The 27,788-nt window shown below is 39.9% G+C and overlaps 2 protein-coding genes, 1 long non-coding RNA gene and 1 pseudogene across 15 annotated transcripts in view; 2 read left to right on the forward strand and 2 right to left on the reverse strand.

Annotated features, from left to right (window-relative positions):
• Positions 1-27,788, reverse strand: part of LOC148728493 (uncharacterized) — a 57,960-nt gene that overhangs the window by 7,689 nt on the left and 22,483 nt on the right. The window lies entirely within an intron of this gene.
• Positions 16,052-23,115, reverse strand: LOC148728494 (uncharacterized). 13 transcript variants are annotated; one of them, XR_015988540.1, is made up of 5 exons: positions 22,191-22,758; positions 21,350-21,452; positions 18,168-18,271; positions 17,851-18,053; positions 17,485-17,761 (listed from the first exon to the last, which is right to left on the reverse strand). XR_015988540.1 is itself a non-coding variant. In XM_088724611.1 (4 exons), exons 1-3 carry the CDS (start codon positions 22,550-22,552, stop codon positions 17,868-17,870), a joined length of 651 nt encoding a protein of 216 aa, XP_088580737.1. In that variant the 5' UTR covers positions 22,553-22,658; the 3' UTR covers positions 17,485-17,758; positions 17,851-17,867. The 13 variants fall into 13 exon arrangements, 3 of the variants coding, with proteins under 3 accessions (XP_088580738.1, XP_088580737.1, XP_088580736.1); XR_015988544.1 differs by having other exon boundaries at positions 22,187-22,365; XR_015988543.1 differs by lacking the exon at positions 18,168-18,271 and having other exon boundaries at positions 22,187-23,115.
• Positions 18,565-21,076, forward strand: LOC148728495 (uncharacterized; annotated as a pseudogene).
• Positions 23,611-26,363, forward strand: LOC148728496 (uncharacterized). The gene is made up of 2 exons (XM_088724608.1): positions 23,611-24,137; positions 24,567-26,363. Exons 1-2 carry the CDS (start codon positions 23,806-23,808, stop codon positions 25,564-25,566), a joined length of 1,332 nt encoding a protein of 443 aa, XP_088580734.1. The 5' UTR covers positions 23,611-23,805; the 3' UTR covers positions 25,567-26,363.

The following is a 27,788-nucleotide window of genomic DNA, read 5'->3' on the forward strand; positions in this document are numbered from 1 at the left end:
GAATTATGGCTATATCACTGCGCAAGGGAAATCCTGTGTAAAAGTGAAAGGTTTCCCACTAAACGCACATGGCATGGCCCAGTTAAATTATGAGGTGATGAAGCAGAACATCCTGGATGAAATTCAGCATCCCTTAGACGAGGCAAGAAAGACAGAGATTGTGAATCCAGTGCATTTTGTCCAAGATCCAGTAAAAAAGAAAATAAGAACAGAGACACAAATAAAATCATATAGACTAGTTTTTGACAAGAGGGTAGTGGATAATGGAACATTTACATCGCTACCCTATGGATAAATTAGATTCGATGGAGAAGATATCGAACTAGTCGAGTTTTTAGCATTTTAAACATTGGTTTTTTTGGGGTTTTTTTTCCAATAAACAAGACATTGTTTTTTAACAGTGTTCAATTAACAAGACAGTGTTTTTTGTACATTATTTTTATAGTCACAATATAATAAAATAATTAATAAACAATCTTTAAGGAGGAAGCGCCCTTCGCGTAAATACATGGTTTTCAAGGAGGTCCTCCGTAAAAATAAAAAGTATTAAAAGCTAAAATAAGAAATACAACTGTCACAGATCTAAAACGGCGTATATCTAAAGTTTTATCCATCATTTAAAATAGTTATCCATTACGAATCTTGTAAGGTTTTCCTTAAAAATTGTGCATGGCATTGGCCTTCTTAAAAATACTGGGAGGGACATCCAGTCATTTATAAAAAGGAGGTAGGACACCCTCTTTCCACATTCCGTTTTAGGTTTAGGTAGTCTAGGTAAGTAGCCATTTCTAGTGTTGTAGCCATGCGAGCTTCTCAATGTCGATTTAAAACTTTGAAAATGTTGTGGAATGTCTCCCTTGATTGCATTTTCTACGGTGGTACAACGATGAAATAGACGTCTTCCAGCCAGAGGGAGCCAATTCAGACACTTCAGAGCTTCTGAAGAAGACATCTTGCCTAATTTAATTTTCTTCGCAAATTTGTTCGGAAAACTTTGCAATTTTTCTATTTCTGATTTTAGACCGGGTTGATCTCCCCACACTGTGTCAGCATAGTCTAGGTGTGGCAGCACTAGCCCATTGTAGAAGGCTATGCGAGCTCTATTGTCTAACATATGAAATATGCGATTAAACAAAGAAAGACGATGACCTAATTTCTTTAGCAAATTGCTGATATGTGGCTACCAGCTCCATTTTGCATCCGTTGTCACTCCCGGATATTTGAATGACTGCACGCAATCAATTTGTGTACCATTTGGTTGCAACTCAAAGTCTTCAAATAAGGATAGCATCCTTTTACTGCCTGCCTGCATAAATTTGGTCTTCTTGACATTTATAGTCAACCTGTTATCAGTGTACCAGTTAGTGATTTCAGTGAATTCACGTTCCAGAGCAATTTGAAGTTCTTGACGTGTTGATGCGTCACAAAATACAACGGCATCATCTCCATACAAAATCATTTGGGTCTCTTTAACAGCATTTGGCAGGCTAAATTAAATAGCAAGGGACCCAAAATGCTGCCTTGTAGCACCCAAGTGTGATGGTATGTGGCTCTGATAATTCTCCGTTTAACCAAAACACTTTGCTGTCTATGAGCAAGATATGATCTGAACCATCTTAACCCATTGATGGCCGCAGCTTTTGTGGAAAACTGTGTTTTGAAGCTAGTCGAGCAGATTTCGGGTCACTGTTGTGGTTTTAAAAGCTCAAACTTACCAAAAACCGCTTGACAGCTCGTGCACTCGATGGCCTCTTGATCCAAATGCAAAATGGCGGCCTGAAAATCTCGGGCACGCGCAGAGAGCAAAATTTCGACATCGAAAAGTCATGCCCCACTTACAACTTCTACTTTTCTCTCTTTCTCCTGCCCTTTTTTTCCCCTCTCCTTGCCTGAAGTTTCTCCTCACTTGCTGGAAATTGAGTAGGCTTCATTTTGGTGTAGAGATTTTTCGAAACTACTCAATATTTTCAAAGCACATGCTCGGAAAGGTAGGTGGGTAGTGAAACACGATTTTCGTGCAGATTTTCAGGTCAAAGTGACACGGTTTTTTGGCTAATTCTCCAATCTCCTCCACTCAATTGCGCTCATTCTGGTATCGTCTGTAAGATATTTTCAACCTGTTCAAGTAGGTGCTCGAATTCGTGCTCCAGGGTTAAAAGTGATGAAGTCACAGGGCGTAGAAAGGGTGTGGGTCCCCATGAGCACATATGGGCGCACTGGACGTCAATGGGTTAAAGATCTTTCAGACAGTCCTAAATGCTCGAGCTTACGTAGTAGCACTTTGTGGTTCAGAGAGTCAAACGCCTTGGAAATATCAACAAACAGTAGACCAGTTACTTTACCTTCGTCTACAGATTGAAGAACCCAGTTCAATTGTGAGATAGCTTGTTCAGTGTTATGCCCATGCCTAAAGCCATACTGCTGTTGATACAGAAAATCTAGCTGATGGAGATGGGCATTCAACTGGGAATGCACCACTCTTTCTACAACTTTACTCAATACTGGCAATACAGAGATAGGCCGATAGTTCTCAACTTGCAGTTTATCATCAGACTTGTATAAAGGAGTAAGACGTGCACCTTTCCACAGATCAGGGACAATGCCATCGCTAATTGATCTATTCACAAGATAGGTGATTGACGGAGCAAGCTCAGCCTCAGCATCTTTTAGCAGCCTTGATGGAATTCTGTCAGTCCAGCTGCCTTATTAACTTTCAATGAATGCAAAATGCTTTGAACAGTGTTCTGTTCAACCCGTTGCCAATCACTTAACCCTTCTAAAGTGTAAAGTCATGATACTTGCTCCGTCTTTAGTAAATTACGCTAGATTATTAATTTCTGATTCGCTGAGTCGCCTGGACAGCCTGAACCCCGACAGCCTGAACCAGGACAGCCTGAACCAGGACAGCCTGAACCAGGACAGCCTGAACCAGGACAGCCTGAACCAGGACAGCCTGAGCCAGGACAGCCTGAGCCAGGACAGCCTGAACCAAGACAGCCTGAACCAAGACAGCCTGAACCAAGACAGCCTGAAACAGGACAGCCTGAACCAGGCTTGGAGCTACATCACTTGAAGTTAGTTGGTTGTCATCAGCATAATTCCAGAGTTTGGCCTCTGTTACAAAGTAAAATAAGTCATTTAAAAAGATATTAAAGAAGAAGGGGCCTAAAACAGACCCCTGTGGAACTCCTCTGTGAATCTTGACAATGTCAGACTTGGCATTGGCCACTTTAACCTGCTGTCTCTGTCCACCAAGATAATCTTTAATTAGGTTAAGACTTTGGGTAGAGAGAACATATGCCTTCGGCTTGTCCATCAACAGGTTGTGAGGGATGAGATCAAAGGCTTTACTTAAATCCAATATCACTGAACCAACAGTCTCTCCTTTGTCCAAGTCTTGCCTTCATGATTCGATAAGATGGAGAAGCACTGCCTCACAGCTATAATCTCTGCAATAGGCTGAGAGAAACAATGATATGATTGCTGCAAAGTGCTCCACTAATTGACGATTGAGACATTTTTCAAAGATCTTATCTAAATTAATTAATAAAGATACCGGTCTATAGTTACATGTGTTCGTAGGGTCATCCTTCTTAAATACAAGATAGACTTCTGCTAACTTCCAGTCACTCGGGAAACATTCAGAGACAATAGAAAAGTTGAATAGGTTACCAAGAGGTAGAGCTAACTCCTTTGAACAGTCCCGTAAGATTTTCGCAGGAATCCCATCATGACCAGTGGCCTTCTTTGGTTTAAGTTTACCTACAACTTGTTGTACTTCTGTAGGACTGATTAGCTGAAAGTTAAAGCTCTTGATTTTAGTATAATTATTTTGTATTGCAGAAATGCTTGGATGACTGTCAGAACAATAGGAACTTCCCATCATTGCATAATCAGCACTATCGTTTTGAACTTTAGAAAAATGGTCGTTAAACATCGTAGCTATGACGTTATTGTCAGTAATAAGTTCATCATCTTCTTTAAGAGTTATGGTATTATCACCACTGTTCTTTTTGCTGTAGATAAAAGGCTTAATTACAGTCTAAAAAGTCTTAGGATAGCATTTCACATCGTCACATTTACTTCTTATGTATTTGCAAATCAATTTCCTTTTCAACGATGAGGTCTTGTTTCATTGTTCCTTGTACTTTTGCCAGTCTGCAAGATCCTTTGTTGCATAGCAAGGGTTTCATTTGTTTTCAGCAGAAGAGTAACTGGTTTTGACAGGTGGGCAAAAGTTTTTGAACTGAACTTCTTTATAAGATAAACCTTCCTTCAGATTGTCGAACCAGGTGGGCAAAACCATTCTCACAACCAGTCAATTTGCCTGGTGCCTGGCCCTTAATGAAACACCTCGCATAGTATGTTTCTTGACAACGACTAGCACCAAGCAGTTCAGTGGTCAAAGGGAACATGCTCCCTGTGACTTAATCCGCCTTTTCTTAACAGGAGGATGTTTGTCAAGAAGACCTGTGAACATTTTTCCCAAGCGCACGCAAAACTTTACTTCCACGTTTATTGTTAATAAAAGACCCTGGAAAAGAAATACGAGGCAAATACCGTATTTCTTCACCTATAAGCCGATCTCGGCTATAAGCCGAGACCCTGACTTTCAGGGTCTTTACGCTACACTCAAGCTGCCCAAAAAAAAAGGTAAAACCATCGGCTATAAGCCGAGAGCGAAATTATTGATTGTAACTGGCCATTTGAGCAAGCGAACCTCACGGAAAACATAAGAAATTGACTCACTAAACACAAAACCTAATGAATTACAATAAACACAAAAGAAAAAAAGCGAACCAATCAAGAGATATGAATATCAATTGATCCAACGAACTGTATAAATACTACCACGCGACAACAGATTAACCACAACAACAATAATAATCTCAGTTAAACGTTTCAAAGTATCAATCTATCGAGTATACCTTTCGTCGCTGTCACTTTTTATCATCATGCCTAAAGCACGCCGTTCCTCGTATAGTATGGCTTTCAAGATAAAAGTTATCGCGGAAGCTGAAGCGGTAGAAAACAACTCGGAAATCGCTCGAGAATATGGACTAAGCGAGTCCATGGTACGACGCTGGAGAAGAGACCAGGCGACTATTCTTTCCGGAGAGCTGAAGATGTCTGCAAAACGTGTGACGATGGGCCGTTTCACTCCGAAATATCCCGAACTAGACCAGCAAGTGATGGAGTGGTTTTCACAGCAAAGAGAACAAGGTTGGTATTTACTTTTCTGTCTAAAATTTTAAGAGTTTTTGAAGAGTTGAATGATATCGTCTTTCAGTGCGTGGGAAACAGAGACTTTGATTGGTCAGAAATATGTTGTTGTCATGACAATTTCATAACATGTCACGAAAAGAGTGCTGCAGTCACGAATCTACGGTTATCTCGCAGCAAAATAAGATTGTTATTTTATTTTTCGTAGGTATTGCGGTGAGTGGATTGATCCTTCGCCTTAAAGCTAAAGAGCTCTCCGATGATCCTGCTTTCAAAGCTTCCCGTGGATGGTACGAGAAATGGAAACGACGCCACTCGGTCAGCATGCGAACCAAAACAACTCTGGCCCAGCGATTGCCCGCCGATCTCGAAGAGAACATTGTGTGCTTTCATCGCTTCGTCATTGCAGCAAGAAGACGCGCCGACTACCCTTTATCCCGCATCTACAACATGGATGAGACACCCATGCGTTTTGAGCTGCCATCGAACCGAACACTGGAATTCAGTGGAAGCCGAACAGTGCCAGTAAAATCTTGCGGAGCGGAAAAGCGGAGCTTCACCGTCGTTCTTGCTGTTGCTGCCGATGGAGCAAAGGTGCCACCGAAAGTCATCTTCAAAGGCGTCCGTACACCGAGAGATCTGGTTGTACCGCATCCTCTTCGTGTTTCCTTCCATAAGAAAGGGTGGATGGATGAACAGGGCATCCGAGAATGGATTCGACAGAGTTTGCCCCGTGCCGAGCGTTCCCTTTTGGTGTGGGACTCATTCCGAGCTCACTTGACCGATTCCGTGAAAGATGACCTGAAGCAGCGAAACATTGACGTCGCAGTTATCCCTGGTGGCCTAACCCCGGTTGTACAGCCCTTGGATAAGTGCCTAAACAAGCCATTTAAAGATAATGTGCGCCGAAAGTACTTGGCGTGGATGACATCTGGGCCATTTGAGTTTACCCCAGCTGGGAAGAAGAAGGCGCCAAGCAGAAATCTTGTCCTCAGGTGGATCAAGGAAGCATGGGCAGAGATACCCGAAGAGATGGTTGTCAAATCCTTCAAGACCTGCGGTATTTCCAATGCCTTGGACGGAACAGAGGACGACGTGGTCTACTCTGAGGAAACCCCAGAAGTAGATGATGAATACATAGAAGAGAACGAGTTCGACACAGACAGCGAAAACGAAACGGATGGCGAGTAAACCATTGGGTTGAAAGCCCTTGCACGTATCCGTCAAACGGCTCCTTTAGGAGCCACCAATTTCATAAAAGTGAATAACCAATATTCAGAAGTTATTTTTGTTGTGTTTTATTACTTCTGCTTCATTGCTAACTTGACTACAAGCCGGGGGGGTAAAGTTATTCAGCAACTGTATATTTTTAAAATGTAAAACCCTCGGCTATAAGCCGAACCCCGTTCTCCGTGAAAAATCTCCCAAAATTTTGGGTCGAAAACTGAAAAAATCGCTCGGCTTATAGGTGAAGAAATACGGTATATGGTATAAAAAATTCATTTGTATTCATTCCCTGCTGTGACTAGCATCAATTTTCTCCTTAGAAATCACACAGTGAGGCCCCAAGAATAAAGAATGATCACCAACTTAAGAAACTACCGCACTTGTGACCTCCCATGGGAAAACGTTCCGAACGGTTAGCCGTTTTTTAAATGGATAGCCGTTCACCAGCCGTTCGACTGGATTGGCATGCCGTGTGAACGCCTCAAGCTATCCATTCTTGAATATTCATCATCCGTTCGAACCGTTTGAGCTATCCGTTTAAGAAACTTCATCATCCGTTCGAACGCCTCTAGCTATCCGTTCTTGAATACTCATAATCCATTCAAACGCCTCCAGCTATCTGTTCTTGAATATTCATCATCTGTTCAAACAGTTCGAGCTATCCGTTCAAGAGAATTCATCAGCCGTCCACTTTGCACTTTGGCAACGATGGTAGAAACATTTTCAGTGTGATCGCAATCCATATCTTCTCTCGTTGAATTCTCCATTTTGTGATTGAGTGAAATGGCGGTAATTGACAGAAGTTGTTAGCAGTTACCAAGGCAACACATTTTTGATGGAATGACAGGGAAGCTGGGATTATGGAAATTTAAACCCGAATTGAAGTTGAGAACAATGCTTTTCGTATGCAAGTTCCTTGGTTGTATCTTATCTTAATCGGTCAAATGCAATGATAAAAATATTAATTATAATCCATTTGAATGCGCCAAAAGCGAAGTCGAGTTGTTCAAACGATTGAGTTTCGACTCGTTTCAAGTTATCTTTTCACAGATTGTGTCAAATACCTCGCATTACTTAACACTGCGTCACCCAACACGCGACGCTTTCATGAAATAATCCTTCGCTTTGGCTCAAGACAAGAGCTTGGGACGCCTGTGTCAGCATTTGTTTTGACAAAACCAGCTGTTCAAATAATTTCTACAGGCCATCACTTGTTCGACCGCTTAGCCAGAGTCTAAATGTTAATAATATGTTGAGTGTCGCGAAAGTCGTCATTATCTTTTAAGGTGAAAAAAATCTAAAGAGAGATATACAACTGTGACCCAGGGCAACTCTACGACCTTTATTCCTCTACAAAGAACATCTTTCACTTTCCTTTTTTTCTTTTCTCGTGTATCTTTTCATGTTATATTTCTTTATTTTCGTTTGAATTCCAGTGTACTAATAGATCAGTTTAAAAAAACCGACACCCTCAATTAGCACTTTCTATCTACAAGTCAAAGGAATACCTTGAGACCATTTAAGACAACAAAGAGTAAAGAGTGAATTGGATTGGTCTGCGTGCAATTGGCCAATCCCAAACCTGCCTATTGTTTGCACTGCATGCCATTTAGAAGCAATCAAACATTAAGTTCACACCTCATCTAATGCTTCCTCCAGCAGCCCCAGCTTGTTGGTATTTATCGATAATAAATCTTGGCAGAGAAGATAATTTACAGTCCTCTTCGACTGATATCAAGTTAACCAGCAAAAGCAGAGTTCGTATAGATTGTGACATGGCTCAACTTCTGTGCATCTTGGTCACATTGCCCAGAGAAAAGACCAAAACCTCGAGGCCCAGCATCTTAGTGGTATTGCCAAAAAGAAAATCAAAAGGCCAAAGAGTCATGGAACGTCTAATGGCGTCCTCCACAAATTAAGGGCCACTGAAAAAGAGAGCCAAAATGCAGATTTCAGTGACAATGCAGATTGTGAGGGGGCATTTAATATCTAGACAAATAAACAATATATGAACAACTAGACCTATATCTATTCAACCAGTTGTCCGCAAAATAATCAAAAAGGTTGTTTTCAAAAAATTTTAAATACCTAACTCACAATAATTTGCTGACAGTTTCTCAGCATGGTTTCAGACCGATGCATTCTACTTTAACTGCCCTGCTTGAAGCTACTAACAACTGGTGCTTAATATTGATAAAGGCCTAATTAACAGTGTACTCTTTCTGGGTCTTAAAAAAGGCTTTGATGCGATTGACCACAGCATATTGTTAAAAAAGCTGCAGCTTTCTGGTCTCAACCCGCATGCAGTTCTGTGGTTCAAATCATACTTATCAGATTGCAAGTAAATGGAACTCTATCAGACTATCTTCCTGTTAGTTGTGAGGTCCCACAAGGTTCTGTACTTGGACCATTGTTGTTTCTCATTTATCTAAATGACTTACAAGAAAGTGAGCTGTCATCATCTGCAGTCATGTATGCTGATGACACTTCGCTTACCATTTCCGCTTATGACCCCACAACTCTTGAAGACAAGTTCAACAAAGACTTGGATGAAGTTCAAAAGTGGCTGAAATCCAATAAACTTACATTAAAAATGTCAAAAAGACAAAGAAGAAAGGTCTATTTCACACCTTTACCCTCACTGATGTGTTGTTGACAAATAAACCAGAGCGATTTAAGTGCGGTGGTGTTTACTACCCATCACTCAGCGACCATGCCCTTATTTATGGGATTTTCAAGGAAAAACTACACCCAAACAAAGTGATTACTTTTAGAAGCTACAAAAACTTTGGAAGATCACTTGTATTATTGGAACACTTTCATGGCTAACATTATTAATGAGAATCTTCCATTGAAAAAGATGAGGGTACAAGCTAAAGATGTACCTTATATGACGACAAATTGGAAGAATGCTATTAGAGCTAAGAGGAGGGCACTAGCAGCCTATTAAAATGACAAATCCGATTTCAACAGGGATGCATTGCATATATGGCATAATGAACCCACGCGACAAAAGTGAATAGCAATAAGTCTTATTGGAAGAGTAAATCTTACCATCTCAAGGAAAAGCCAGGAGACTTTTACAGAACTTTTATGCCATTTTTAGGCTCGAATACCCAGGCAAGAAGCACCAAGTTTAATATCAAAGTTGGATATGAAATTGTCAAGAATCCAGACAAGGTAGCTGAAACCCTAGCCGATTATTTTCCTTTAATTGCAGATGGCATCGGTTGAGATAATGTTGAAAATTTAATGGAAAGTGATTTCAACAACCATCCAAGTGTCTTAAAAATAGCACAGCGCTCGACTCAACATCAACTGTTCTTCAGAAGGTGCTTAACGCTGCTGCTCGACTAATTTTTAGGATTCCCAAGTTTCACCACATCTCGTCCGCCTTATATAATCTTCACTGGCTTCCTGTGGCTTATCACGTCCATTTTAAGTTGTTACTTTTAATTTATAAAGCTTTAAATAACCAAGGCCCACTATACATAAAAGAATATCTGCAGCCACACAGTGTCAAGGGTCATCAGCTACGTTCCTGCGATCAGGGTCTCCTTAAGGTCCCAAGAACTAACTTTAAGACCTTTGGTGATCGTGCCTTTGCCCGTTCTGGACCTTTTTTGTGGAACGAACTGCCGCTTGAAATTCGAAACAGTCCAAGTGTAACGATTTTTAAGTCAAAGCTTAAGACACATCTATTCAAGCTGGCTTACAGTTTGTTTTGATATTTTGTCGTTTATCATTTTAATATTTGTAGTTAATAATGTTGTAAAGCGCTTTAGAATATTTTATAATTTTAGCGCTTTAGAAATGTAAATTATTTTTATTATTATTATTAACTAAACCCCCTTCAGAAAGTGCAAGTTCAAGAAGATATGGAATCCTTAAAAGTCAGGAAAGCATCTGGCTGTGACTCCATTCCTCCATTTGCTTTAAAAGTTAGCGCAGAGGCAATTGCTATCTCTCTCACTACCTTATTTAACAGATGCATAATGGAGAGTAAATGGCCACAGTCATGGAAAAAGGGGGAATGGGTACCAGTCTTTAAAAGTGATGACCCCTTCTTAAAGGAGAACTATAGACCTGTCACTGTTCTCCTGGCTGCAGATAAGGTCTTTGAGCAGATTGTAGCTAAGCAACTTGTGGGGATGTTTGATCACCGTCTTGGGCAAGCCCTGTCGGCCTATCGGAAGACTCACAGCTGTGAGACTACTCTTATTAATCTTATCGAGAACTGGTGACATGCTAGGGACAATAAGCACCTAGTAGGAATCTTATCAACAGATATGTCAAAGGCCTTTGATTCTGTGCATCCAGCTCTGCTGCTAAGTAAACTAAGAGCATGTGGTTTTGAAGAAAATTTCATCAATTTGTTGCACTCCTATTTATGTGGGCGCTCTAACAGAGTGAAGCTTGCATCTCGAAAAAGTTCTTGGAAACGGGTTAACCGAGGTTGCCCCCAGGGGTCAGCTTTGGGACCGTTGCTATGGAATATTTTTCAAAATGACTTAGATTCCATTCAATTTCATAGACTAAGCATGTATGCTGATGACCATCAGCTTTTTGAAATTAGTGATAACTGCCACAATTAATGACAACCTTAATGCAAATGCAAGAAAAGCATCTTCATGGTTTGAGTCGAACTTACTTAAGGGGAACCTCTCCAAATACCATACCATGTTGATTAACAATAAACAAAGAGACAGTAAAGATGAGATAAAAGTAAATGTACAAGGAACTGACATTGATTCTATGAACAGTATTAAGTTACTAGGTGTCACTATTGACAACAAGCTTAATTTCAGTGTGCACATAAATATCACGTGCAAAAAAGCTAACCAGAGGACAGGTGTACTAATGAGACTCAAAAACTTAGTGCCCACCATTGCTAAACTACACCTTTTTAAGGCTGCTATCCTCCCGTACCTCACCTACGGCCATCTCACCTGGCATTTTTGCCGAGCAAGTGACAAGAGAAAACTTGAACACACTCAGGAGAGGGGTTTGCGTGCAGTCTTCAGAGATAGCAAATCTACATATGAGCAATTACTTAAGAAGGCTAATTTAAAATCTCTTTATGAAAGAAGGCTACAGGATATAGCTTGTTTGATGTTTTACGTGAGGCATAATCTGTGCCCACCAACTGTCAAAAATTTGTTTTCATTGAAAAGTTCCACTTACAACCTCAGAGACGCAGATTTCCACATTAATTATGGAAAACACTCCCTAAGATATATTGGCCCTTTGCTGTGGAATTGACTTTTAACTAACAAACACCTCGCCTTCTCTACAATCTTTTAAAAAACAGATCTGTTTAACTAACCTTTCGTCTAAATTAGAATACGATTGTGAGAACTGTGTTTTACGTAGCACATGAACAATTAGCTGGCTCAGGGAACGCTCTCTATGTGTTTAATTGATTTAATAATGAGTATTAAATAAAGTAGTTTAAACTTTTAGTTCTTAATGTTAATGACGTATTTAAATATTGTAAATAGTTAAATTAGTTGAATTTTAGCTTATTGTATTGAGTTTAGGTGTCCACTATTAGTAGAGGGTTTTTTACCCTCAGCTAGATCGATTTGACACAAATAGTTTTTCATTCATTCATTCATTCAAACATTGACAATGACTATCAAAGCTTCAGATGCGAACGAGTGGTAACCGGTCGAGTCACCCGAAAGTGATCTCGCTCGAAGTCATGTTGCCCAAAACTCAGTCCTATTGCCTGATGTTTTGAGTCACGACGCCTAAACTTTTATCGAGTGTTTAAACTTGAAGTAAAGTAACATTTTAAGTAAATCGTAAAGAATAAACACGTAAAATGTTGACTCGTAAACTATTTTGGTCCGCTAACCTGCAAAAGACTCAAATACCACGTTGTTGTCTGTGGTTGTAACACAATATGAAATAAAAAAATTGTTTTTCACTAAATATCTTGTCTAGGAAGCCAATTTTTCTTTAAAAATCTGACCCATTGACAGGATGAGTATTTACCGTGTTGTTGTCACACTTACTTGTTTGTGTCTGAAGCTTTTATAGTCGTGACCAATGTTTATCTTGTTTTATTCGCCTTGAGTTGCTTATAAACTTCGTTGGAAATAAAAAGAATTGCTTAACTAGAAAGCTAAGTTTTCTTAAAAAAAATTATGACCGATTGACATGATGAGTCTTTGGGGTGTTGTTGTCACACAACAAAGTTTATATTTTTTGTGACAACACCACTATAAAGACTCATCATGTCAATTGGTCTGATTTTTTCTCAGAAAACATGGCTTTCTAGACAAGATCTTTGGTAAAAAGCAATTCTTTCTATTTCCAAGAGAACTTTAGAAAGATCACAAGGCGACTAAAGAAAGAGAAACATCGCCAATTACTATAACAGCTTCAAACGAGAACGAGTTGTTGTGGACGACGACACTCTAAGGACTCATGTCAATCGGTCAGACTTTTTAAGAAAACTTAGCTTTCTAGACAAGATCTAAAGTAGAGTGCAATTCTTTTTGTGTCCAACAAAGTTTTTAAGGATCTCATGGTGAACAAAGAAAGATAAACATCACCGATGACTACGACAGCTTCAGACGTAAACGAGATAACTCGTTCACATCTGAAGCTGCTACAGTAATTGGTGATGTTTATTATGCTTTATTCGCGTCGAGATCCTTACAAACTTTATTCGAAGAAAAAGAATTTTTTTTTTTTACTAAAGACCATTTACATTTCTACATGTATAACTTCTAATAAGTGTTACGCAGAATCGCGGAATCCAGAACCACGGGGACTGGAACGAGACAGTCAAAGTACACAACGTGACCTCCGTGAACTGTCTGAAGTTTTAGTTTTTCGTTGACTAGGCATTTTTGCGGTTCAGATAAGGTTTTGTTTGTTAACATTAAAGGTTTGATACTTAAGGCATGGGTCGCACTTGGCAAAGTTTGGTGTGAATGTGGTAACTTTGGTGTAAAAATCTGTCATCGGGGCACACAGCCTACTGCGAACCTAACTTTTCCAGTTCGCAAAAACTTTGAAAACCGGCCAAGCCATCAAAGACGCCATAGTGCTTGGGTGGGGCCGGTTGATTTCAGAAAACTTGGGCTAGACAATAGCTATCACAGCGGTAACTGTCATTGCTTGTCAGTAAACAGCAAACGACTCGACTGGTCACGGAACTGACCAGGCATATGGCACTCAAAGTAATCTTCGCTGACGTCGATTTCTCACTCTCATCATAGCAGCAGTGAAAACAGTTAAACAGGCGTTAACCCATCTTTCATAGATCATACGAAAGACAAAAAACTGCTTGTGATTTAACTGAATAAGAAGAATAAGCATCGCCGTAATCATTATTAACAATGCTTCAATGGGACGCATATTTTTAATGTTTGTTTTCCTTTTTCAGCTCACTGCTCTCTCCCCATAGCACGTCGATGAACGTGTGTCTTGTTTATCAAAGTGTCATCACTAACATTTTTTTCACCTAGTGCGACCCTGAAAGTTGAAACCAAAAGTTTGCTTTCCGGTTGCGGTTTCAAATTTTCTGTGGTTTTTTTGCCGGCAAAGTGCGACACGTACATAATGCTGTTTTCTGTTTTGTGGCTTCTAATGTTGGACAAGCTTGGACAAACGTAAGTTCATGCAACTTCGTGGAGCTTTCATTTTCCATTTTGATATATTTTAAATCATTGATACGTGATTAATTTTCTTACAGCCTCAGATCATAAACTGTTACTATTGCGTAATAAATACTGAAAACTCTAAGCTTTTCCGTTGTCATTCCCTCATTTGACAATTGATCATCTGAAGGTTTTGCAACTCGTCGTTGGAAGAGTGGAGTGTTACAATGACCGATAAGGATAAAGCAAAGAATGTACGCTGCGCTGCCTAAAGCACATTCACCAGAGCCCTAAATGCTGTTTACACTTTGATCAATGCAATGCGTCCAACTGAAGAAGTTTTGCATGGTTTTAAAGAGACCAAAGCTGCACATGTGGATCTGTTAAGGAAACATGAAGCCTATTGTATGTTCCTTAACGATGAAGAATACGCTGAAGATGAGCAGTGGATGGCAGAATTTTAAATACACGCGGTTTACGATTGAAGTTCACGAGTATCTCGAGAGCATCAAAGGTGACAAAGTAAAGCAAGCTCTTATAATGGTCGAGTCTAACGAAAGTGAAGTGGCACAGTCAGAAGCAGCTGTTGTACAGTCGAACGATGCAGGAGAATTGGAAGTAGAGAGAGTAGTGCAGCGCAACAAAATCCATCAAATGCAAACAAGCCACCATTGATGAAACACGAGAAGCCCATGATGCTATTGTTTCATGGTGATGTACAAAAATATTTCATTTTTAAGGCCGATTTTCAGCATGCTGTAGAAAAATACTATTCAGAGCGAGATGCCATCACTATTCTCCTTTCAAGTTTGGCAACAGAACCAGCGAAGTTAATTGAAGGAATAGGCTCTGACCTGAAATCTGCGTAGAGTTATCTAGATCAGAATTACGGCGACCCAAGGATTGTATCTGAAGTGGTTACATCGGACATCGGGCGATTCAAGTCTGTGCAGCCCGTCAAAGATAATCGATTCTGTGACTTAGTCAATCTTGTGCGAAGATCCTACAATATTTTAAAGTAAGTAAAACACCCTCAAGATATCAACAATACCCACATAATTTCACTGATCGAGCACAAGATGACCAAAGAGGACCTAATACTTTGGGCTCATCACATTTACGTGCATAAGTTGGAGCCTTCGATGTGTAATTTGCTCAAATGGATGGACAAAGAAATGATTCCACAGTTTCGATCTGGAGCAGCCATACGCAAGACTGGCTACTCTAACCGTGTCTCTGTCAACTCGCTTGTTGCGGTCCGAAATGAGAACCCTTCCCATGAAGGTAACAGAAGTACTGCTACGTTTGCAAGGCAAGTCACTACCTTGATGAGTGTCCAAGATTCAAAGCAATGGCACCAAGTGAGCGCTGGGAAATTGTAAAGGAGCAGAAGGCGTGTTTTTCTTGTCTGAAGGGTGGTAAACGCCATACAGCTGCCAAATGTCCCGAAAAGAACAGCAATGGCTCAACATGCCGAAAATCTCACCATAGACTTCATCACAGTAAAGGACCATCAGGTTCACCACAAATCGCCTCGCTACAGGACAAGAGCATGGCACTGCTTCCGGTGGTGACGGGAGCAATAAAGGCACTGCACAATGCAGATTTATTTCCAGAAGCCACCATATTCCTTGACTCAGGTGCCCAGCTATCAATGATATGAAGCGACCTCCCTGAAAGGCTAGGTCTTGAAGGCAAGCCGATCAAAATTCTAATTTCGAAGGTTGGTGGCATTGAGAAGAACTGACAACGAAAATGTACAAGTTCCATGTCTGTTCAGTGGATGGAAAAACAGTAACAGTTATACAGGCAGTCGGTATTCCTCAGATATCCAGTTTGTGAGTAAAGTTAACGTAACTGCACTGGCAAACCTCTTTGGCCTGGGTCTGAATCAAATCAAACGAAAGGCTGGCCAGATTGATCTTCTGATAGGAATTAACTATTCACGATTTCATTTGGGCGAAACGAAAGTGAAAGGAACTCAGGCACGTTAAGGCATGGTTACAACGTGAAAACGAGGCAAAAAAATTATTTTTTCATTCCAGGCCGTTGTAGAAGATCAAATTTAACAAAATTTGGCGAGGTTATTACTATGGAAATTATGTATCACTCCATGCAATATCATTGCCATAGCAACCATAATTAAATTATAGTCACCCTTGACGACACCCAAATTAATTACCTTACTTTGAATTGAAATGGGGCAAACCAAATCTTCAAGACTTGAATCAAGTTCGCCCAAACCGTATTTAGGAATAGTTAATTCATAAGAGTTAGCCCTGCAAAGGCGTCGGCATCAGCCATATGTCCGTGGATGAATAGGTAAAAGTCAGGAAATCGTCACGGCAGCAGTTTGGAGGGTCTTTATGTTAAATTCTTAATGGTTACGAGCTTTGGGGTCAACATTGCAAGGCTAAAACAAGAAGAAGAAGTTCAGCAGAACTAACGTATGTTAAAATTTTTCACACTTGAATCGATTTTCTTTCCCCCATGGCGCAAAATAGGTCGTCACTCGACAATGTTCCGATTCGGACGCCATTTTGTTTCACGGCCGTTGGGAGACTGAAACAGAAACTTCGAATCCCTCTCCCCTGGGGAAGAATTTAATTGTATTTATGCCCTTTTTCTGGGGGATATGGTGAAATGAACTGTGGACTAAAAAGCAGACTTCAAGATGGCGGTCGAAGGAGAGGATTCTTCGAGCTCTCGAATTAAGATTAAATCGGGTCGTTTTTAACTTTAGGGTGCCTAACAGCCATTTACAGTGTACTTCTAGGCTACAGAATACATTTCAAGGTAGTGTTTTCTTAATATTTCCGTAATTCTTCAATAAAAAAATCCACGAAGAATGGCAATGGTCCATTCAAACCTTCGTAGACTTTATATTAGTTCATGAATGAATAAAGTGGTCCGCAAACGCGGCTCGTATGACATGTTACATGAGCTCCTTAGTTTTTGGCGCGCAATTTGTCTTAAATTTCGAGCAGTTAGCTAGTTCAAGTAGCAGCGTGGAGAGTTCCAACTTGTGTTTAATTAGAACACATTATCAAATCCCATATCCTCTGCCAAGGCAACAAAGATGTCTTTAAAGATTGACTGTGCTTGGGCAAGAGTGTTTCTTAGAGAAACTAAAAGTTTAAGCAAAACTGAAAGGATTCCCGGTGAAGGAAATACAAAGTTTGCTGCTAGATTGCTGCAAGATAGATTTAAAATCTTCAATGAACATTTTCAAGAATACCCTGGGCTACACATAAAACGGGAAGACTTCATGCGGCATTACAGAACCATTGATGAAAAATTTTACAACTGGAGAAGTAAAACCGAAAAAGAAGCATACCTAACAGCATTTTCCTCAATGAACTGGAATGAGGGCAAAGTAATTAGTAAAGAAGGGAAAAAAGATCACTCATTGACCAGCTGCCAGGCCTGCCTTTTATTCAACTCTCAATTACAATCTACCTTCCCTATAAGTAAGTTTTGCAGAGGTGCTAGGAAAGGACCTCTGACTGAACTTAACACAAATGTCAAGAGACAATGTCAGAGAGAACCTAAGGTCACAAAAAGGAAATTAAAAAGCATTGGGGAAGCAATATATGCCACTTACAATGAAAAATGCCAGGAAAACTTTCAAAAATCACTAAGTGACATTCTAGTGCTTGTCCCTGAAGCGGATCTTCAAAAGAAGCCTTCACCTGCTGAAAAGAAAACAAGGAAGAGAAATGAGCGAAGGAAAACAAAAAAAGAACTAGAGACCAAAATGTCACAAAATGACAGTGCAGTTCACCTTAGCCTTCGTCAGTCTTACAGTTCAAGACAAATCCAAAGAATGGCCCTGTCCTTTGAAACCTTTGAAGAGGCCGAGGAGAGAGCAAAAACGACCCCACCAAAGGTCAGGGAACGATCCCACACAGCTTCACTTGCTAACATAGAAGGAAAGTTGGACCAGCTACTTGCAGATGTAGAGTCATGGCCTGATGGTCCTCCAAACTGGTCAGAAAAAGCCAGAATGTACAACATCAAAACCAAGGGAAGTGATTCGACACCTGGCAATGGAGGGCAATTAGTCAAAGCCTTTTTAAACTCAAACAAAGTAGACATTACCCGATTTAAGCCCCCATCAGAAGTGCATCTCACTTCAGAGGATGGCCTTACAGGTAAAAAAAGTGGTAAATTTGTAACTAAGCCGACAGTGGAGAGTTACATCTCTGCAATATCATTTATAAGTGAAAGAAATTGTGTATTAGGATTGAACAAAATTTGATTTATTAATTAAAGAACAGTGAGATTTAAGAGTTAAAATTTAGAATTTAGAAGTAGAACAAGAAGGCCTAAAGTAATAAGAATGCATACAACAGTCTAAGTCAAGTTAATGATGAATATGTGACCCTATAATACTTTCATGGGTTTTTTTCATTTCTCTAGCCTCATGTAAGGTTTGATTAATTTTCCAGGATTCAGGGTACGCAGAGCTATGAGGAAGCAAAAGGGGGGAGAAATTTCTGTGCCTGTGATGCAATCAAATAAACCACTCAAGCAAAGCATCCATGAGGGAATAGAGAGTGGCAAATTCAACATAGGAGAGCCAGTGATAGAAAGAGAGATTACCAAATTGGCTATAAATGCACAGGGAGAGATAGAGCAGAAGAAATGCCACTTGCAAGCGAGGAAAATTCCCTTCCAAGACATTAGAAAAGAAGCATTGATTAAAAACAAAGACCTCCTTCGAATAAAAAATGATGCATTTTATGAAGAGCTCAGTGAAAGTGAGATTCGTGCAGAGCTAGAAAAGATCAGTGAGGATATAAGGGGAACACATGATGAAATCAAACAAAGGCTGAAAAGCTTTCAGCGGAAGAGGCATTGGCTGATTTGGCATGACCATTCAACCCTTTCAAATTATGGTCACATGCTCTTTTGTGTGAGAGAGATGTATGACCCAGCAATTCATTTCTCTGATGCAGAAGCTAGAGTTCAATATGGAAAAGATGTGGATGTCCAGGCAACAGTGGAGAGGCCCTATCTGTATATGCTGGGGCAGAGCAGTTCCAGTATTGAAGATCAGATAAAATTTGTTCCAGCCAGACATGATGATTTAGTAAATTTAACCCAAAAAGTGAAAACAGAGGAGGATGTTGAAGTAGAAGATGAGATGAGATTCATGAATGGAGACAACCCTGCAGCAAACTTTGAATGTGGAAATCAGCATGGAGGGCATTATGGTTGCCCAGGTTGTGATGGGCATTTAAGCATGTGCCATGATCTAGATTACATGGCCCAAAGAAAGTACAGAACATTGACCGAACGGCAACAGCTGGTGTTAGCGGGAAGGAAAGGAAAAGAGGCAAAACAACTCCTGAACCCATTTAAAGATCTCAAGGTCAACGAGCTACGAGCTGAAATTGAAGCAAGAGGACTTGGAGATTCAGACAAAACGAAACCACAACTTGCAAAAATTTTAAATGAAGAACTTGGAAGGGCAACAAGAATTCCAGCACTGTTGTTTGGGGATGAGAGTGTTTCTGTGGAAAGTCTCAACCTCCAGTCCTATGAGGTACTGTGTTTTGAAGCTCTTCACTGCTCCATGAATCACATTAAAAACATTCTGGAAGAAATCCCACATCACATTTCTGACATCGATACACTGATAAAACTTAAAGAAATACTGGCTGTCCAACTTAACAAAGAGAAAAAACGAGGAGTAGATTATCGCAAGACACTAATCTACTTAACTATAGCCCTTTACCAGACAACAACCCATGATGTAAGAGCTTTGCTGGCCACCCTGTGCGAAATGGTGGAAATTTTTTATGCCCAGGACAGAAAGAGGTCACCAAAGTTGATATTACGGTTGCATAACCTGTGTTGGAGGCATGCAATTTTGTGCCGAAAAGTGATGACGCCAACTAGAGCCTTAACAAGCAGAAAGCTCTTTGGCATATACTTCCATGCATGTGTATCTCATTCCGCCTTTCTTCTTCGTCTTGCTTCACACCGTTCAACTAATGCAGAAATGTTTGAGAGGTTGTTTGAGGAGCTGACTGACATCACCAGGAAGACCTGGAACAACCGAGTTGAAAGCTTAGTGAGCAATGCAGTTCTGCATATGCAAGCAGAGAAGACTTCAGGAGGAAACACAGCTGTGACCTGCATCATCAGGCAAGAAAAGGAAATCAGCAACATCAGCAAAGCCCTACCAAAGCTGGGAAACACAGTTTTACCCAAAGATGTCATCAACACACATGCTAGGCACTAGGAGGCTCACCTTCAGTCTATTGCTGACTTCCTCGTACCGGGAGAAGGAGTTTGGTGGAGAGAAATTGAGGATGAAGACTGTATTGAGTTCTTTGATGGTCCTGAGGAAATTGAATTCAGGGAGCAAGGACCTTCCCTTCACCACTTTCGCTCCTCCAATATCAGAATGGAGAAAATTTTCCTTCAACACTGCTGGGAAGAATGCATTCAAAGCAGAATCAAAATCCCAGCTACCAGAATTCCCAATGAAGAAAACCATAATGGAGAAGAATGCATGCAACAGAATCTGCCAGTTCAAGATCAGTCATTTGAGAGTGATGGTGAATGTGAAGAAGAAGCTGAAGATACAACTCTATTAATTGATGAAGAAGAGAGTACTGAAAACCTAGAAAATAATCAGATTCTGGAACCACAGCAGCTGAGTGAAACAGTGCAAAATGAGACCGGTGAACCACTGGCTAAGAAACCAAAATTATCTGAAGATTTTTTACCATCCAGCAAAACAGCAAAAGCTCTTTCAGAGATTCTTGGCACAACCAAAGATGTTATATTATATGAAAAACTTTAAAAAAATGCAACAAAAAATTCAAGCTCAAGATACCACAAAGAACACTTCTTAAATCACCTGGCACACATTCAAGTACAAGTTCTAAAGAAATACAAGGACATAAATGAAGCAATTACTGAGTGGTCAGCCAACTTCAAGAAAGTCTTTAAAAAAAATCCCACAGAAAAACACATGAAAAAAGATCCAGTTATAGCAAAAACATGGAGGAAAAATAAAGTTGCCACTGAGCTACTGAGAATATGGAAGATCACCATTCACCTTCCTAAATAAACACTTCAAATATTCAATGTTTTAACGTATAATACATGCTGATATTTTGTGATTTGCATAATATTTTTCCAAGCCCTGAAAATAATTAATATTTACAGTCCTCAACATTAAGTCCAAAGAAAAGCTTTCTTCAGTGGGTTCCACATGTACTGTAAGCATGAAAAAGCACCAAAAAAAAAAATTTAATACATACCATTTTGAGGAACTTTAGTATAACAATCCAACTGATAAATATGAGTATCCTACATGTATGTAGATCTGGAACATAACTGAAGGCAATGTAGCGTGGTAGAAATCTAAAAAAGAACAGCAACAACATGATTAATCAAGTTGCAATGTTTAATTTTGTACAGCAATTTTTAAGTCATCAATTTATTTATGCTTCCAAAGGATTCATTGAACAAAATGAGCTCAAAATGTAACATTTGCCAAGTGCATGATGAATAATGTCGAGCAAATTAAATCTACTCAAGTGATTTTGAAACTAATGACTGTATTGTTAGTTCTCATGGTTAACTTTCATCCAATTTAGCAATTTAATAGCTTGTGAGATGTGATCAAACTTTTTGAGGCAAAGAACAAGGGCGGAAAAATTCCATACTTACTGAGGTTTGTTGATGTTATGTTTACTTGTCAGAACTAAATCATAAATTCCTCTACGAAACATGATTTTAACTTAAGCTAACAAAAAGCTTTTCTTCTTACAAATGTCCCTTTCTCTTCACGTTTGTAAGTTGGACCTTATATTTAACACAGGATACGCTGATCAAAAGAAAGATTCTCTATCAACACAAAACAATTTCAATTTCTCACGCTTCGTCCGAAACATATTGAATTAAAAAAGCGTGGAACTAAATTAACACCTGCTCGGCGATGAAAGTAATACGTAGCTTTCCTGTCGGTCAACAAACGCATAAAGCCTAGAATGATCTAGTCTGATCGAACTCACACTGAATTCAATCGAAGGACGCACAACAAGGAACACCTTTAAACAACGTTAAAAAGGAAGCAGTGATAAAAAATTTCTTACCTACATATTCTTCCCAAGAGATTCCAGACCTCTAACAAAAACAAGCCTCAGAATATAAGAGAGCGACAGAGTTTCCGAAACTTCGATGTGCCACAATGTCCGCCATCTTTGCCGCCATTTTGAAATGTTTTTCTCCAGGCGCGATTGACTTCGCGGGGGGGATTTTATCATCCAGAGCCATGCCTTAACGAGCCCGAGAATGTTAGTTGCTCGAAAGAGTCCACTTGGTTGGGTCATCTTTGGATCCAATGTAGAGGATTTGATGCCGCAGATCAAACAAGTGTCCCTTATTCGCCTCTCACAATCAGTCAACATGACAGAATTTTGGATGACGGAAGCCCTGGGTGTTTCGATAAGGCCGTGCATGGGTGAAGATGCGAAACTGTCAGCACAGGAAAGAGAGGAACTCAAGATTATTGAAGGGTCTTGCCAGTTACAAGGAAACAGGTGGACGATGAAATACCCTTGGAAAAGAAGTCCTTTTGATCTTCCAGATAACTACGCTCAAGTATGGAGGAAATTAGAGTGAACGGAGCGACAGCTCATAAAAAAGCCAGAAAACGCTGCCAGTTACAACGAGCATATCCAAGAAATGGAAACGATGCAGTTCGCCAGGGAGTTGTCACCAAAGGAACTGACAGAGTGTAAGGGACCAGTCCACTGCGTCTCCCACCATGCAGTCTTGTGCCCAGAGAAAAGAAGTACGCCAGTGAGAATCATACTTGACAGTTCAGCATCTTACCAAGGCCACACCCTGAATGAATACTGGTTTAAGGGGCCAGACCTCCCAAACAATCTTTTTGGTGTGGTAATATGATTCCACGAGAACCCACATGCCATTTGCAGACATTGCCAAAATGTACCACATGGTCTTGATTCCTCTGGAAGACCAGCACATCCACAGGTTCCTGTGGAGAAATTTTGAAGTGAACCAAGAGCCAGATCAGTTCGTTGAGACCGTCCTGACATTTAGAGACTGGCCATCACCAAAGATGGCCATAACTGCGATGCGGAAGACTGCAAATATGCATAGAGAAACCAGCCCCAAAGCAGCTGAATCCATCACAAAAAATGCTTATCTCGACAACATTTGCGACTCGGTTCAAAGCGCAGAAGAAGCCAGAGAACTGACAGAAGACATAGACAAGGTCCTTGCAACGAGTGGTTTCCACGTGAAGAAATGGATTACCAATGCACCGAGTTCCGATGATAAAGATTCCAAAGAAGTCGTCCTGGGAGGTGAAGTGCAAACAGAGAAAGTGCTAGGAACTGTTTGGTTACCCACAGAAGACAAGTTCTCTTTTAGGATCCAGTTAATTTTTGCAAACACATCGCCCACCATCGAATGATCCGTTAGGCCCGGTTCAAACGTCGAACTTTACATGTGCCGAACCTAATAATTAGGTTCGGCACATGTAAAGTTCGACGTTTGAATCAATTAGGTCCGGCAGATTTGTATTCGGGTCGACCTGCCGTTCTATTCGACCGGGCTTGTCGGATAGAACGGCAAAAGATCAACTTTGATTCATACGTCGAACCGTTTCATGTGCCGAATCTAATGCATACATTACAAATACATTAAATAAATTAATTTTTACCCAGAGTTCTGCACGATTCTTATGTTTGACATGCGCATACGACTTGTTTTGATCTTTTCAAACAAAATGGCGGGAAGAGCGGAAGATATGTGTTCCTCTTGCTTCGAGAACACGAAATATACGTGTCTGAGGTGTAAGAATTACTTTTGTATGCGGTGTTCCGTATTTGAAAATGATGAAAGTGTAGCGGGTTGGAAAGCAGGCAGTTCGGTAGCGTACTGCGAGTCATGTTTTCGAGAGAAAATGATTCTTGAAGAAACCGAAGGCAATGATCACGAGGAGACCAGTGTGGGTCAGAAAAGCCAAGAGTCAAGCTTGAATGTTAAGTCCACAAAGCCACCCGCTATGAAAAGGTATGCTTCTCAGGTCATTCTGATATTATTTCTCTGAAAAGCCCCGGGGACGTGAATTAAGTAAAGTACGTAAGCTTAAGTATTGATAATGTCCCTTCTTTTGTTCTAAATGGGCTACACACTCAAATTAAATTTGCTTGTTTGGTCAGTTTGAGCTAATAAGCAAATGCTAAGGTTTGCCATGGATATCTCGGTCATAAACTTTTTTTGTTTACTTTTTTACTGAAAGGTCATGAGAAAAGACATTTTTGAAGAAAAACATGTGATCATTTCAGTTAACATCATTATATTCATAATTTCCTCAGCGGAGATTGTAGGAAGTTTCAAATAGTAAAATTTGGTTGTCTAATTTTCACCAACCCAGGTTATGAAACATAATTATAATAAGCTGATGAAGCTAATATCTAGGTTTGAATGTTTGTCCTATAGCAAAAACATTGACGCAAATGAGGATGAAGATGATGTTACAAGTGAAGAGGGTGATGACAATGAAGATGTGGACAAAGCTTTGTCACTATTTGTAAAGAAAGGAAAGGCCAGGAAGGGCAAAAGACCTGGGCGAAGACCTCAATGGTGCCCGAAAGTTCTTGATGATTTCATTGACATTGTTGTTAACAGCAATGAGTTTAAGACCAAACTGATTTTTACGAACACCAAGAATCAGAGAAATAGTCCAATTTATGCCAAAATCTTGGATGAGCTGAAAGGCAGGGCATCAGCAAGAGGTGACAAGTTCAACATGTCAATTGCCCAGCTGAGGACCAAGTTCAAAAAGTGTGTCAGCCAGTGTAAACAAGCTGCACTAACTCAGAAAACTGCAACAGGAATAAAGAGGTACCAGGAAGACCATGGGTTTGGAAGCTGGTTCAATGCCTTGTTTGCAGTGGTTAAAACAAGGGATTCCTGTCAGCCCGAACGTGCTTTAGAGCCATCATCATCATCCTCTCCATGTACCCCTGGAAGTTCTCATGATGACCACCCTTCTGATAATGCTGGGGACGAAGATGCCCTGTATATACCAAAAAGGTCTGCAAAGAAGGAGAAATTTGCTAAAGATAAACTTGACAACACCCAAGTGATGAAACTCATCACTGAAGTTGTCAGAAATGACCCCACAAAAGAGATGATCAGCTTTCTGAAAGACGAAATGGAAAAGTCCCGAGAGCATGAGTTGAAGTTATTTCAACTCATGCTTGGTCATAGAGCCAATTCAGGCTTGCCTCCATCATCCAGTATGGTGCCTCCATCCTCCAATATGGAAACAGGGTTTTACCAATCATGGAATCAGGGCTTTCCCTGTCATGAAGCAGGGTTTTACCCATCATTGCAGGGTTCTCAAGGGCCACAACAAACCACCCAGGAAAGCATGTCTGAAGGTTCTTATGGGAACCCTTTCCTTTATGGCAATGGAAAATACCAGACATTGTAGACATAGAGCTTATTAGTTATAATGTGCTCATAACTATTACTTTGACCACAGTTCTTCTCAAGTCTATTTATTGTGTTGCATTGGACAGCATTCTTGCTGGTTTTAACTTAAGTTCTTTTTTGCAAGAATAGATTTCTTTTGAACACTTTGAATTAAAAAAAAATGGTTGAATATGGATAAATTTATTTCTACGTTTGTTTCAGTTCAATATGTTGCAAAATGATACAGTAACATTTTTTAGTACCGTAGTTTTTTGATTAAATGCCGGGCTTTCAGTAAATGCCTGGTCTCCAAGGTGGAGTTTTAAATAAACCCCTGAAGTATCTATTAGAGGTTAAACAAGGTGCAGATATAATGTAACAATTTATGTCTGTACAAATGTTACCCGTGCCCCATTATAAAGCCATACAAAATTTATGAAGAAATAACCAGAACTTCATGAATAAAGAGCTCAAGCGAGCTTCGGGGGTCAAATAAACCCTAGGTCCACAATGTTTCAAAAAGGTAAATGCCAGGGGTTTTTAATTGAGAAAAGACGGTATATCTGCTGTAGGGCAATTGCAAAATATACATAACAATCAAAGGAGTTTTATTTAACATGAATAAACTACAAGGAAAATGTGTGTATATCAGAAGTAAAATAATTATATGTTGAATGTTTTTTTTTTCAACAATATTTGCAGTACATAAAAATTGAATGTTTAAACTTTATTTTTCTATTAATATTAAATTTATGAAAGTCATCTTTCATTGTTGTTTCAGAACATAAATGCAATTAAAAGCAATTTACCATTTAAGCTGCATAGTCAATGGACAAGTTCTCCTTACTGGTCTCTTTGTTTCCTTTAGTATTAGTTGGGAGAATTTTTAATTATTCAAGGGGATGTCTATTTGCTGATCACTTCCTTAATTCTCACAACCTTTTTATGACTGGATTGACACTGTGAAGAAAAAATTTGATCTTGACAACAATGAAATCGAAGAGGGGATGAAACTTTTCCTTTGGTACCCTCAACAAGCAGTAATTTTTGTGAAGTGGCTCAACATTTTTCTCCAAGATTGAAGATCTTAGTGGGCACCCATATAAAGGGAATAATGCAAAGTTTATCCAATTATTCCAATACTTAAAATGTGGGACCCAAAATAACTTATAACAACAAAATTGCCACCATCAAATTAACATCAAAATCAATTTCACTGCACATAGACCACATATGCTCTACCACAATATAACCAACGGAAAACACAAGATCTAACTATAAACAACCTAGTATTATCATTAACAGTTCTTTTTTACTGAACATGGCTGACTTTCATGTGGTGTCTCTGTCAGTGCTGCTGATCAGATTGAATGTATAGCCTGCAAGGCAGCCAGACATGTATTAAACAGCAACAACAACAACGAAAAAAAGAAACAGCTGTTTAGTTTGTCTGCGCTGCAGGCTAATTAAATCTTGCACTTGATACAATCATATGAAAATAATTTGGTGAAAATAGTAAATGTATCAGTACTGAATTAACAGACTTTGCCAGTTTCCTTCTCAAGCCATAGTTTTTCACATAGTGCATTCCTTACTTTTTTTGCCTCCAGTGACACATCTCTGATGCTTGAACAATTTCTCATCTGCAACAGTTTTCTTATTTCCTCACGATTTCTCTTTTGACCATTTGCATCCAAACTCAAATCAAGCTTTTTTGAAATGGCATCTCCTCGTGCAATGCATATATTGTGGAGAACCATACATGCCAATGTTGTTAAGCGGACATTATCTTGACTGCTTTCACTCTTTCGGAGTAGGACCCTCCACCTACCCTTGAGCTGCCCATAAGCACCCTCTGTAACCATGCGAGCTCTGCTTAAGGGGTAATTAAAGTAACGTTGCTTGGGGGTCAGAATTGCATTAGTATATGGTTTCATCAACCATGTTCGTAGAGGGAATGCAGAGTCCCCCACTACAAGTGGTGGAACAGTAACATCTCCTACAGTTTTTCCAATTACTGGAATGAGGCCTTCTTGGATACGGGTCCAAAGGTCGGTTGATCTAAAAATAACTGCGTCGTGAGAATTTCCTGGAAACCCGCAGCTACCCCACACAAATCTGTAATGTGAGTCTACCATTGCCATCAGTACAATGGAATAGAAATTTTTAAAGTTATGGTACTCTTTGCATGACTGAAGTCCTCCAGGCGGGCATTTCATAGGAATATGGCAGCCATCCGAT

The sequence above is a fragment of the Stylophora pistillata genome, chromosome 6 (assembly GCF_964205215.1).
Source record: "Stylophora pistillata chromosome 6, jaStyPist1.2, whole genome shotgun sequence".
NCBI classification, from domain to species: Eukaryota; Metazoa; Cnidaria; class Anthozoa; order Scleractinia; family Pocilloporidae; genus Stylophora; species Stylophora pistillata.